This window comes from Physeter macrocephalus, chromosome 11 (assembly GCF_002837175.3).
Source record: "Physeter macrocephalus isolate SW-GA chromosome 11, ASM283717v5, whole genome shotgun sequence".
Classification (NCBI taxonomy): domain Eukaryota; kingdom Metazoa; phylum Chordata; class Mammalia; order Artiodactyla; family Physeteridae; genus Physeter; species Physeter macrocephalus.
The window spans coordinates 120,635,984-120,649,257 of record NC_041224.1 but is presented as its reverse complement, the minus strand read 5'-3'; the positions used below and the strand labels follow the sequence as shown (position 1 = coordinate 120,649,257).

Sequence of the window (13,274 nt, the reverse complement as noted above, 5' to 3'; positions counted from 1 at the left end):
TGGAATATCGTTTTCCATCCCCTTACTTTCAGTCTGCATGTGTCCCTAGGTCTGAGGTGGGTCTCTTCTAGACAGCATATATATGGGTCTTGTTTTTGTATCCATTCAGCCAGTCTATATCTTTTGGCTGGAGCATTTAATCCATTTACATTTAAGGTAGTTATCAATATGTATGTTCCTATTACCATTTTCTTAATTGTTTTGGGTTTTTTATTGTAGGTCTTTTCCTTCTCATGTGTTTCCTGCCTAGAGAAGTTCCTTTAGCATTTGTTGTAAAACTGGTTTGGTGGTGCTGAATTCTCTTAGCTTTTGCTTGTCTGTAAAGGTTTTGATTTCTCTGTCAAATCTGAATGAGATCCTTGCTGGGTAGAGCAAACTTGGTTGTAGGTTTTTCCCTTTCATCACTTTAAATATGTCTTGCCACTCCCTTCTGGCTTGCAGAGTTTCTTCTGAAAGATCAATGTTAATCTTATGGGGATTCCCTTGTATGTTATTTGTTGATTTTCCCTTGTTGCTTTTAATATTTTTTCTTTGCATTTAATTTTTGATAGCTTGATTAATATGTGTCTTGGCATGTTTCTGCTTGCATTTATTCTTTATGGGACTGTCTGCACTTCCTGGACTTGATTAACTACTTCCTTTCCCATATTAGGGAAGTTTTCAATTGTAATCTTTTCAAATATTTTCTCAGTCCCTTTCTTTTTCTCTTCTTCTTCTGGGACCACTATAATTCGAATGGTGGTGCATTTAATGTTGTCTCAGAGGTCTCTCAGACTGTCCTCAATTCTTTTCATTCTTTCTTTCTGTATTCTGCTCTGCGGTAGTTATATCCAATATTTTATCTTCCAGGTCACTTATCTGTTCCTCTGCCTCAGTTATTCTGCTATAGATCCCTTCTAGAGAATATTTACTTTCATTTATTTTGTTGTTCATCATTGTTTGTTTGCTCTTTAGTTCTTCTAAGTCCTTGTTAAACATTTCTTGTATTTTCTCCATTCTATTTCTAAGATTTTGGATCATCTTTACTACCATTACTCTGAATTCTTTTTCAGGTAGATTGCCTATTTCCTCTTCATTTGTTTGGTCTGGTGGGTTTTTACCTTGCTCCTTCATCTGCTGTGTGTTTCTCTGTCTTCTCATTTTGCTTAACTTACTGTGTTTGGGGGTCTCCTTTTCGCAGGCTGCAGGTTCATAGTTCCCTGTGTTTTTGGTGTCTGCCCCCAGTGGCTAAGGTTGGTTCAGTGGGCTGTGTAGGCTTCCTGGTGGAGGGGACTGGTGCCTGTGTTCTGGTGGATGAGGCTGGAACTTGTCTTTCTGGTGTGTAGGACCATGTCTGGTGGTGTGTTTTGGGGTGTCTTTGAGCTTATTATTATATTAGGCAGCCTCTCTGCTAATGAGTGGGGTTGTGTTCCTGTCTTGCTAGTTGTTTGGTCTAGGGTGTCCAGCACTGTAGCTTGCTGGTCGTTGAGTGGAGCTGGGTCTTATCGTTGAGATGGAGATCTCTCGGAGAGCTTTTGCTGTTTGATATTATGTGGAGCCGGGAAGTCTCTGGTGGACCAATGTCCTCAACTTGGCTCTCCCATATCAGAGGCACAGGCCTGACACCCGGCTGGAGCACCAAGACCCTGTCAGCCACACAGCTTAGAAGAAAAGGGAGAAAAACAGAAAGAAGGAAAGAGAAAAATAAAATAAAAGTTATTAAAGTAAAAAATAAAAAAATTATTAAAAATTAAAAAAATGAAAATAAAAAGAAAGAAGAGAGTAACTAAACCAAAAAAGAAATCCACCAATGATAACAAGTGCTAAAAAACTATACCAAAAAAACCCACAAAAAATCCGAAAATGTACAGACAGAACCCTAGGACAAACGGTAAAAGCAAAACTACACAGACAAAATCACACAAAGCCCACCGTGTCAATTTTGGGATGATTCGTTGTCTATTCAGGTATTCCAGAGATGAAGGGTGCATCAAGTTGATTGTGGAGATTTAATCCGCTGCTTCTGAGCTGCTGGGAGAGATTTCCCTTTCTCTTCTTTGTTCGCACAGCTCCCGGGTTCATCTTTGGATTTGGCCCTGCCTCTGCGTGTAGGTCGCCTGAGGGCATCTGTTCTTCGCTCAGACAGGATGGGGTTAAAGTAGCAGCTGACTAGGGGGCTCTGGCTCACTCAGGCCGGGGGGAGGCAGGGGTACAGAATGCGGGGCGAGCCTGCGGCGGCAGAGGCCGGCATGACGTTGCACCAGCCTGAGGCGTGTGGTGTGTTCTCCCGGGGAAGTTGCCCCTGGATTACGAGACCCTGGTAGTGGTGGGCTGCAGTCTCCCGGGAGAGGAGGTGTGGATAGTGACCTGTGCTTGCACACAGGTTTCTTGGTGGCTGCAGCAGCTGCCTTAGTGTCTCATGCCCGTCTCTGGGGTCCGTGCTGATAGGTGTGGCTCCTGCCTGTCTCTCAAGCTTGTTTAGGCGGTGCTCTGAATCCACTCTCCTTGCGCACCCTGAAACAATGGTCTCTTGCCTCTTAGGGAGTTCCAGACTTTTTCCCGGACTCCCTCCCGGCTATCTGTGGCATAGTAGCCCCCTTCAGGCTGCGCTGACGAAGCCAACCCAAATTGGGTAAGTATTTACTGGTGTATTTATTTCATCTGCTAGTTTAGTAACACATTATAAGAAAGTAAATCGATGACATTGTACATAAGTAGGAAATAATAGTTACAATCTATTATTTTCTATAACATATTTTTGTAAATTTAAAAAATACATTTGCAGCTACATTTTAGAGAGAAATCCTAGTTTTTTCAGTTAACATCACTTTTATACTTTCTTTGTATCTATGTAAGATGTATGTACTACAATGAAATACATATTTTTCCATCAAGTAGATGAACCATAAGTTATCTACCAATTTTCTGAATTGGTTTATTTTCATTTTTCAATCTTAATGAATATTGTGATACTTTTTAAAAGGCAAGTAATACGTAATGAATACTGACAAGTGCCAGGAACTATAAGAAGTAATTTATGCCCATATTTAATTTTCATTACAACTCCATGGAGTAGATGTTATCATCAGATGACAAACCAAAGCATATAGAAGGTAATTTGATCAGAGCCATACTGCTATTGAGTTTTGGAGGTGGAATACATTGCAAGGTGTAATTACCACAACCCTGATCTCTCTGATGTGCTACATTGCTTCCAAAAGTACTGTGACTTTTAAGGTTTATTTTTGATTTTTTTATGGGGTTGGACTACTCTTACTGACTAGATAATATTTTTTGCAAAGTGAAAGAAAGAAGTGAAAACAGGACAAATTCCTTATCCTCAATTGAAAAATATCTCTATAGATTCTATTTTTGAGAGCAATTTTTGTATCTGTCAATGTGAGAGGAGAATTCTTGTTGGCTGAACAATTTCCTCCCCAGAAAAAAACATTCCATTTCTACTATTTAGTCAATGAGATTGCCTGATCAAACATATTTGGCTTCTGAATTTCGTTTTTCTAGGAGAAACAACCAGGGAAATCCAAGAGACATGGATAAAAATCATCCTTCCAGCAGAGGAGACAGAAGAGCCACTAGAAACGCTGCCCTTTCGGTTGGCCATTAGTATCAAAGATCTTGCCCTCTTTTAATCATGGCAGCAGGGTGTGAAAAAGATTTAAACGTAGTTTCTTCTTTTACTATTATGGCTGTTCTTCCTCTGCTGGTCTCTTAGATGTTGTTTTATCACCTTTTCATAACACTCTTCATACTTTCCTCAAAAGTTGTTATTTGTTCCCTTGATTCCACTTAAATGCTTATGGCTCCCAAATACAGACCATTAACCCAAAACTCTCCTCTGAGTTTCAGACTCAAATATCCACCTGCCTTCAAGATATCTCCTCTTGCTTATTCCACAGGCATATGATAATTAGCATATCTAAAACAAAGCTTATTTTACCTTCCATGCATATTTTGGTATTTCTTATTTTGATTAATGTTGCCATTCATTAACTACCCAACCTTTAAGTTGAAAAAATTTAGAAAACCTTGGTTCATTGATTTTTTTTCTCTCACTGCAGCTTGGACCTGTGAAAACTTTGTGATGAAACCACTAATGTAGACAGTGGGAAGCAATAAAAGGGTTTTAACTCATCTAGTAACATCATTTACCTTTTAGAAAGATCACATTGGCAAGAACGTAGGGATGGGATGGAGGCAAGTTGGCCTATAGGTATGGAATCCAGATAGCTTCTAGTGAGCACAAAAATGTGAATGTACTTAAGGTCACAACACTGCATACTTTTAAAAGTTTATGATATAGATTTAAGTTCAATCAATAAGCATTTGTTCAGTAATTCTTATGCGGTACTGTTCTAGGCATTGATTATTCAAAGACTAGAACATGATTTTTTTAAAAAATAAATTAATTTATTTATTTTTGGCTCTGTTGGGTCTTCGTTGCTGTGCGAGGGCTTTCTCCAGTTGCGGAGAGCGGGGGCCACTCTTCATCGCGGTGTGCAGGCCTCTCACTATCGTGGCCTTTCTTGTTGCGGAGCACAGGCTACAGACCCGCAGGCTCAGTAGTTGTGGCTCACGGGCTTAGCTGCTCCGCGGCATGTGGGATCTTCCCAGACCAGGGCTCGAACCCGTGTCCTCTGCATTGGCAGGCAGATTCCCAACCACTGCGCCACCAGGGAAGCCCTAGAACATGATTCTTGATCATAAGGAGCAGTAAGGTGGGGAAGCAGAGCTTTATATGGTAACTGCAATAAGTTACTGGTAAATGCTGTACTAAAAGGATAAGCATGGGTACTATACAGAACCTAGCTTGCGCAAGGAAAAAGAAGAAGGGCCTGTAAAGGTTTTCTGATGATGCCTGAGTTAAGTTTTGAAGGATAAGAAGGAAACAGTCACCTCAAGAAGGGTGGGAACAGAGATGGGGCAGGATGGGCATTTCAGATAAAGGAAATAATATATGTACAGGCACTGAGGTATGAAAAACATGATGTGTGTCAAGTCCTAACAGTTGTATGGTTTCTCAGGATCATGAAGTAGGGGGTGGAGGATGATGGGAAATGAGGCTGGAGAGGTTGGTCATGACTAGGTCTTGCTCTAGGTTGTAACTGAAGGCATGGGAGTAGATGGAAATGCCTAGAGAGAGACATAGGAAAGGAGAAGGGAGGTGAGAAGAGGATAGAACTAAAATGAAAACAAATACTTAAAGTAAAGAGACTGACAAAAGAATCTGAGAAAACAGGGAAGCAAAAGGTAAATCAAGAGTAGGTGCTGTCACAGAATTCAGGGTAGAGAGTTTCAAGAAAGGAGTGATCAACAGGGTTAAATACTTAAACAAGATCAAGGTGAAAAATGACCATAAGATTTGGCAATTAGGAAATGACAACCTTTTCCGTGCAGCTTTAATGGCCCCATAGAAGTGGGATGAAGCCTGAATGGAATGTGAAAAAGTGAAGACTAAGTATCAGCTTGGTTAGAAAGTATAAAAGCTTGGCTAGAAGGTAAAGAGGATTATAGTTACAGGGGAATATATGGCTGAGGAAGTTTTTAAAGAAATGGATGGCATGTGAATATGTTTATGGACTATGGAAGAGAAGACTGTAGGAGGAAGCTAAAGTAAAAGGGAGGAAGATGATACCTTTTAAGCGGGGTCTCAGAGGATGGAATCATAAGCAGAACTTGCAGCAATATCATGCAAAATATGACTGGACAACTTTTCCTTGGAGATTAAAGGGAAAGAGGTGGGAGGAATACAGCTGTGGATAACTTTGTAGGTGTGGAGGAATTTAACTGACAGAACTCACCATTGCTGGATTCAACTTTCCCCAAGGAGGCAGAGTTCTCTGCTGAAAGCACAGGGTAAAGAAAAAGGCCGGAGGAGAATGGTGAAGGTTTAATGAGACAAGAAAGGGAGGTGATCTGGGACATGTAAAAGGAATGTTAGTGGGATTGATGGGCCATTGACATTGAAGTTTCTTAGCATGAACACAGAAGTTGGGGTAGAGAGGAAGACACTGAATCAGGTGCCTGAAATTCACATTAAACGAATGGCACTGATCAGGAGATCAGTAGATATCACTGAAGAGGAGAGAGAGAGAGTGATAATAAAGCTGGTGGTATAAACCTCAAAGAAGGGAGGATTTTTACGTGGATACAGAACGTATGAAAGTAGCAAAGGGGAACCAGAGAACTCTCCTTCCTAGTATATAGGGTATGGGGAAAAGACCAGGGTCCAGTGGGCTGCTAGGAAAGAAATGCCCTTGGTAAATTCAAGTTTCAGGTAGAATGTATGTGTGAAATATTCAGTGCAGAAGGTGTGGAAAGACGCAAGGTAGTAACAATGGAAAGAAGGTTCCAGAGGCAAAAATGAAAAGAGCCGAGATCAGAGGATTACAGAGAAGGAAGAAAAGATGGGGAAGGGGACTTCCCTTGTGGTCCAGTGGTAAAGAATCCCCCTTATAATGCAGGGGACGTGGGTTTGATCTCTGGTCAGGGAACTAAGATCCCACATGCCACGGGGCAACTAAGCCCGCATGCCACAACTACTGAGCTGCGCGCCTCAATTAGAGTCAGCGTGCCGCAAACTACAGAGCCCACGCACTCTGGAACCCGTGCACCACAACTACAGAGCCCAAGCACCCTGGAGCTTGAACACCACAACTAGAGAGGAGCCTGCACGCCGCAATGAAAGATCCGGCATGCCTCAACGAAGATCTCGCGTGCCGCAACTAAGACCCGATGCAGCCAAAAAAAAAAAAAAAAAAAATCTTTAAAAAAAAAAAGAAAGAAAAGATGCGGAAGGAGGAAGCACACAGCTGCAAGAAAGAGCATAAATAATCGACAGAGTGTACCCACGCTTCCATGCATAAATTGTAACCAATGAAATAAAAAGTTCCTTTTCAGTTTTAGGCACACTATGTAACTGAAAGATACAGACTAAGATACACACAGATGCATAAAAAATGTACATATATACACATATTTATAAATATGTAAAGACACGACCACATAAATATGAACACACGTATGTGCACAAAAGTATGGGTAAGAAATAAGAGACTATCAATAGAAGACAGAATAAAATGGAGAAGAAAAAGAAGAAAGATTATTCACATTTGAAAGAGAATGGAGAAAGAATTTGTAAGTGAAAAGGTGAATGTAGAACTACATGGGAGAGTGGGTTGAAAAGTCATGGTGAAGAAAGTGGAAACAATAATTGGTAGAAAGTGGTTAGAATGGTGAACTGAATAATAATAACGTGGTCAACATTTTTCTTATATTAATAGGAAATAGGCCTCCTTGGATCTTCTACTTACTGCCTAGACCTACCCTTTAAATCATTACCTTATTTGATTCCCTGTATGAGGTGTTGTCAAAATGTTAAGAGAATTGTCAGGTCCTTACTGTGTTATTTTTTTCAAGGTTAATACTTCCAGCTGTCAACGGTTTTTCACATTAAAGTTAATAGACTGCTCACCATATTGATTATTCTTTGTGCAGGTTCTCCAGCATGTCTAGTGTTTTTAAAAATATTAAGCCTGATCTAATAATAATCCAGTCTAATCATTAGAAAGGAAAGTGGGACTGATAATCTCTCTTGATCTGGACTTTTACTTCTATTTTGATGCTGCCATGTTTCACTACTGGCTTACACTGAGCTTTGGTGCAAATGAATCTACCCACTGGCCTGCTTTGCCTACCAAGCCAAGCCAAGTCTCTCCTATTTTGGACATATACAATTAATATTTCTGTATCAGTTATTTATTGCTGTGTAATAAACCACCCAAAGCTTGGTGGCTTAAAACAACAGCTATTTTATTTAATCATGTTAATTTGGGCTTGGTGCAGCTGGGCAGTTCTGCTGGCCTTGCCTTGAAGCACTCGTGCAGCTGCAGGCAACTGGAGCTGGGTGTTCATATGCCTGACAGTTGGTGTTGACTTCTGGCTAGGACTCTCTCTTCTTATGGATCTCATTCCCAAGTAGACTAGCCCAGACTTATTTACATGGTGAGCATGAGTTAGCAAGAGGGGAACATGGGCAATACTCTTGAGGCCTTGTTAGAAGTTGTACAACATCACTTGGTTTATTTTATTGGTCAAAGGGAGTCACAGGCCACCCCAGATTCAAAGTGTGGGGGAATAGATTCTACCATTTGACAGGAACAGCCACAAAAAAATTGTGGCTATATTGATCCTAAATGTTATGTAACTGAAAAAAAAAAAGGCTACCAAGTACACCTACATTTTACTATAAAACAAAGCTTTAACCCAAATCTGTGAATCTCTGATGGAGGAATTTCAGGTATCAATTGATAAGTGTTAAAAAAGGTACATTTTGGAATTTGCATTCTCTCTTAAACAACACCTAGGATGTGACTATCATCTCTGTCAACATGTAAGACTGTCCCTATTTGTTATCAACTGGGTGCATTTTGCTGGATCTACATTTATTTTGAAAAAGAAAGAAAAACAAAAAATTTGGTACATGCAATCAATATTTAGTTTTAAAGCATTGTTACTAAACATTTACTAATTAGTTTGTTGATTTCTACCATAATTTTCAATTTAATCAAACCTAATTCAATCCTTTCCCCAAAATCTTTTTGCTATATAAAACATATTTTGTTATTAGAATAAAAAATACAAGGAAATCATACAGATAGATTAATTTAGCTCTTCAGATATGCTGTTATATCAAGTACTATCATTCATTCATTCAGAAATATTTCTTGAGTATTTATTTTGTGAATGGCACCTTTTAAACAGTTGTGTTCTAAAACGTTTTTAATGTGTCTACTGTAGATGTATGTTATATGAAGTCTTTTTATAAATACAAAATCCTCTGTAAAGATGTACCATGAAAGGAATTTTCAGCTATAGCAAGTTATGATATAATGAGCTCAGGTTATACCTTTTGCAAATAGTCCTAAGGTTTTACATATTGTGGACAAGGGGGTGTATTCACAGGAAGATAATGAGAAAGTGGGAACAAGTTGTCCTCACACATCACAATTTTGGGTCATTTAATTTACTATACTTTGTTTAGCTTCACTTTTAGATTTATATTAACACTAAGAAATTGCTTCCCACCTTGAAATTAAGCAATAAACTTGGATTTATCTTTGAGAGTAAATAGAATATAGAAAAAACTTAATACATGTATATTCAACTGTGCTTAGATTAGATATATGACATTCCTTATTCAATGTCACTAACATCTAAGGCACACAAGGCAATGAAAAGTTACCTATATTTTAAACATAGACTAACATTTGCTATCTTCTAAGTAACCTTGAAAAATTAGTCTCACCACCAATCATAGTATCAATTTAGATGACTAGTAAACTAAAGCTGTATTTCCTTCTTTATAGGATCTCTAAAGTAACTCTACTTCAAGTTTTGGATTTTAATTTAATAACTTTGGTATAATTTTATCCAGGGCTTAATTAAGACTTTGTTAGTAAATTAGATGTCCAGATAGTCTGCTGGATTCCAATTGTCTACGGCAGTACTAGTGCAGTGGGTGATACTATTAGGAAAGTACTTACAGAAGATAATGGAGTTATTTTGCTTAAACCCCTAACTTAACATCATAAAGTGATTGAGATAATAGGATGAATTAAGATCAAGTGACAATTTTATTGGGCTCTTTGTCCATCAGAGGATAGTTAAGCCATATGTAAGATTCCCAAGAAAACTCAACACCAATAACAAGCTCATGAAGCTCCATGAGGGCAGGGACAATATATATTTTGTTCATAACTGTATTTTTGTAACTAGCAGAATAGGCTCTCAAAAATCAATAGGATATTGTTTATTTGTTTGTGAATAAATATTACACACACATGCACACGTCAAGGGTCTCTGCAGAAGCACATTAAATGATAAAACAGTTATTTGAAAAGAATAGATTTCTCCCACTTTAAATGCAGGGAGTTTGGAGGCTTGGTGGGAAAGATGTTAAATGAAATTTCATTCTTAGTGAGAACTAAGTTAAGGTTATCCTATTTGTATCAGGAGGAATTTTGTCAATGTGATAACAATAAATTACTAATTCTGAAAACCAGCATCTTCAGCCCTTCTTGTTGATTTTCTCTTATCAGGAGAAAAAAATGAAGCATACAAAGGAATAAAATTGCCATGGATGCACCTTCTATGCATCTTATGCATCTTCTATGTGAGAAGCCTCAGAGTCAAAAACAAGCAGGCACATGGCAATGTAGGAAAAACAAATTGAAAATAAGTTAAACCATTTTTAACTCTTCCATTAAAAACTCTTGATTTCTAAGAATTGAAACAGTGGTATGTTAGTGGTATTTTTTAAAAAGGACACAGATTTGGGAAAGTTCCTTTTTCCTTTTTTTTTTTTTTTTTTTTTGCGGTACGCGGGCCTCTCACTGTTGTGGCCTCTCCCGTTGCGGAGCACAGGCTCCGGACGCGCAGGCTCAGCAGCCATGGCTCGCGGGCCCAGCCGCTCCGCGGCATGTGGGATCTTCCCGGACCGGGGCACGAACCCGTGTCCCCTGCATCGGCAGGCGGACTCTCAACCACTGTGCCACCAGGGAAGCCCCCTTTTTCCTTTTTTTAAAAAAAAAAATATTTATTTATTTGGCTGCATGAGGTCTTAGTTGCAGCTCACAGGATCCTTGTTGTGGCACGTGGGATCTAGTTGCGGCATGTGCATCTTTAGTTGTGGCATGTGGGATCTAGTTCCCTCACTAGGGATCGAACCCGGGCTCCCTGCATTGGGAGTGTGGACCCCACTGGACTACCAGGGAAGTCCCAAGTTCTCTTTTTCTTATTACGGTTTTTGTGTTTTGCCCCTGCTCTGCAGCTTCTAGGATAGTCCTATGAACTACAATTTGCATAAATTGTATCTTAAGGCACATAGAAGACCTTTATTTCTTTTAGACTGAAAGACTATTGATTATATCACTCTTCTATTTAAAATATCACAGTTTCACTATTTTTAGAGTGTATTTTGTTAAAAATTAAGGGTGATAAGTCATTTTCTTCTTAAATATTGTTTCAAGAACTGTTCAGTTACATTCTCCTAAAAGTTCCTTTTCCGGATGAAGAAACTGATCCATGGTTTCAAGATAAGGATACAGTAAACAAAAGTTTGAAGTTTAATCTCATTCATGATATCATTAGATGGCTAGGCAATCACTGCTTCTTTCTGTCAGTTTAAAATTGTATGTTATCGATCTTAGATACTTTATATATAGTCAAATTTTTAATACGAACAAGAGAAATTAATCATTCTAAAATATCAAAATTTAGCTAAGTAATATAACCAGGAAAAGGCAGATTTCTCTGAAAAGTTTATGATGCATACTGGTCATAAAACATACGTTATTTAATTAGAATTGCCATCAGAACATATTAAAGGAAAATCTTTATAACGATCTATACTATATATGTAAAAGAATGAAAGAGGTTTATATTTTCATCTATCTCAAAAGAGCATCTATTCCAAACATACACACATTTTTTGGGTAATTTATTGATACAGAATTCTGGATGCCTTCAAGGAGAGCATTTCTGACTGTTTCATTTCCTCCTGATTTCTTATTTTTATATGCCCTTGTAAATGTAATTTCCATTCTTTAATATCAATTCACTTCACAGTTAATACTTTTCAAGCACCACAGAAGACTTGAAATTAAATCACATGTGTCTTTCTTTAAGTGTTAGTATTAAGGATGAAATGGGCTTTATTCTCGGTATCTAGATTATTCACTGGTGGTTAAGTGAGTGACGTAGGGACATTAACTTTTTTGAGCTGACAGGACAGCAGTAAATTGCAACAGGGACTGAGCTACAAAGATCTGAAGTGTGAATTGTACTTATGTTCAAATTTACTTACAGTGAGTAACTTATTCACTGAGATGGATTTTTTACATGATTTCCTTTAGACTTACAGTATTTGTAGTGTTAACAATATATATAGGTTTTTATATTCTAGAAACTACCATAAATTTGCCACAAGTAATAATAAATAAGGCCTCATATATTTATAATGATTATGATTTACGGAGTATTAGAGGGAAATTTGTAAGGCCAATAAAACCTATTCTCTTAATTGGTAGAGCTATTTCCATCTGGATGTGAAGAGCTGAGCCTCAAACCTGCCTTCTGATAAAATTGATAAAATCCTAAAGGTTTTTCTCATATTCTATAAGCATCATACATGAAAATTATAATTTGTTATTTTTCCTTAGACTAGGTTTGGGTAATACGGTAGTGTTTACATCTTCTGGTATGTGTTTTTTTACCTAAATTTGGTAGAACTCCTTCTTTTGAGTAAATAATCTAGGTGGTAATAATGAATAATTGCTATAAATCTTTGCTAGTAGCCTGTCATCATGTGTCTTTTTAAACAAAATAATTATAAAAATTTTATAATTTTAAAATTTTAATAATTTTATAATTATTAAAATAATTATAAAATATATGCAGCAGAAAGCAGCATATATCTGGACTTTTAAATCTTCACCCACCAGCCTCATTCAGACAATTCTTTCCAATGCAATCACCTCAGGAACTGATCTGCTGCTTGCCCACTAGAGTAGTTACATATTGCCTTTTGAAGAATGACACCTCAAACCACAGCCTTGACATTTGGCCTATCTTTGAATGGCTTCAGATACAGCTCTTAAGAACAATCTTTATCATCCAGAATAACTTTGGACATTCTTTTAGCACTGAACTCCACAGAAAGAGTTTAATTATGTGGAAAAAAGGGTTATATAATCTAAACTGCTATCATTCTAAAGGCATTCTCATGGGTATTTCTATTATTCCCAGAGAAGAATCCTTAGAAGCCCTTCCCTTCTTTTGCTCTTCAGTTTCTGGAAGCCAATTTTGATGAGTTTTATATCTGCCATCTGAGAGTACTGTTCTCAAACTCAACTTAATATTTTTTCTCATAAGTTTATAAGTTAGAGTTACACAAAAAGAAAATGAAATTAGTTCTTAGCACTGAACTAAAGACATTCTATTAATGGCACTGTGTTGTTCCTATCTCTTAGGCAGAAAATCTTAAAATACCGACTACTTCTTTACCCTTCACATCTCTTTAGTCACCAAATTATATTGTTTTTCTCTATAGTGTTTCTGCTATGAATTCCTTCCTCCCATTCTCATTGCTACCAGCCTATACCAGCACACCAGTTCTCTATATTATTAGACTATATTACTGATTTCTTCTTAGCTGGAATTCTTATCTCTAACATCAACCTGCTTCAATTAATCTTCCACAATACTAAGTGGGACTG

General features: G+C 37.8%; 1 protein-coding gene across 9 annotated transcripts in view; it reads right to left on the bottom strand.

Moving 5' to 3' along the window:
* The window catches only part of MIPOL1 (mirror-image polydactyly 1), a 320,015-nt gene that overhangs the window by 20,826 nt on the left and 285,915 nt on the right, over positions 1 to 13,274 (bottom strand). For 6 of the 9 annotated variants that reach the window (XM_055088392.1, XM_055088393.1, XM_055088390.1 and 3 more), the window contains one exon: positions 1,052 to 1,640. The exons of the other annotated variants lie outside the window; for them this stretch is intronic. In XM_055088392.1, coding sequence (XP_054944367.1) covers positions 1,433 to 1,640 — 208 coding nt within the window. In that variant the 3' untranslated portion in view covers positions 1,052 to 1,432. Of the gene's footprint in view, positions 1 to 1,051; positions 1,641 to 13,274 lie in introns of those variants that run through there. 9 annotated transcript variants of the gene reach the window in all.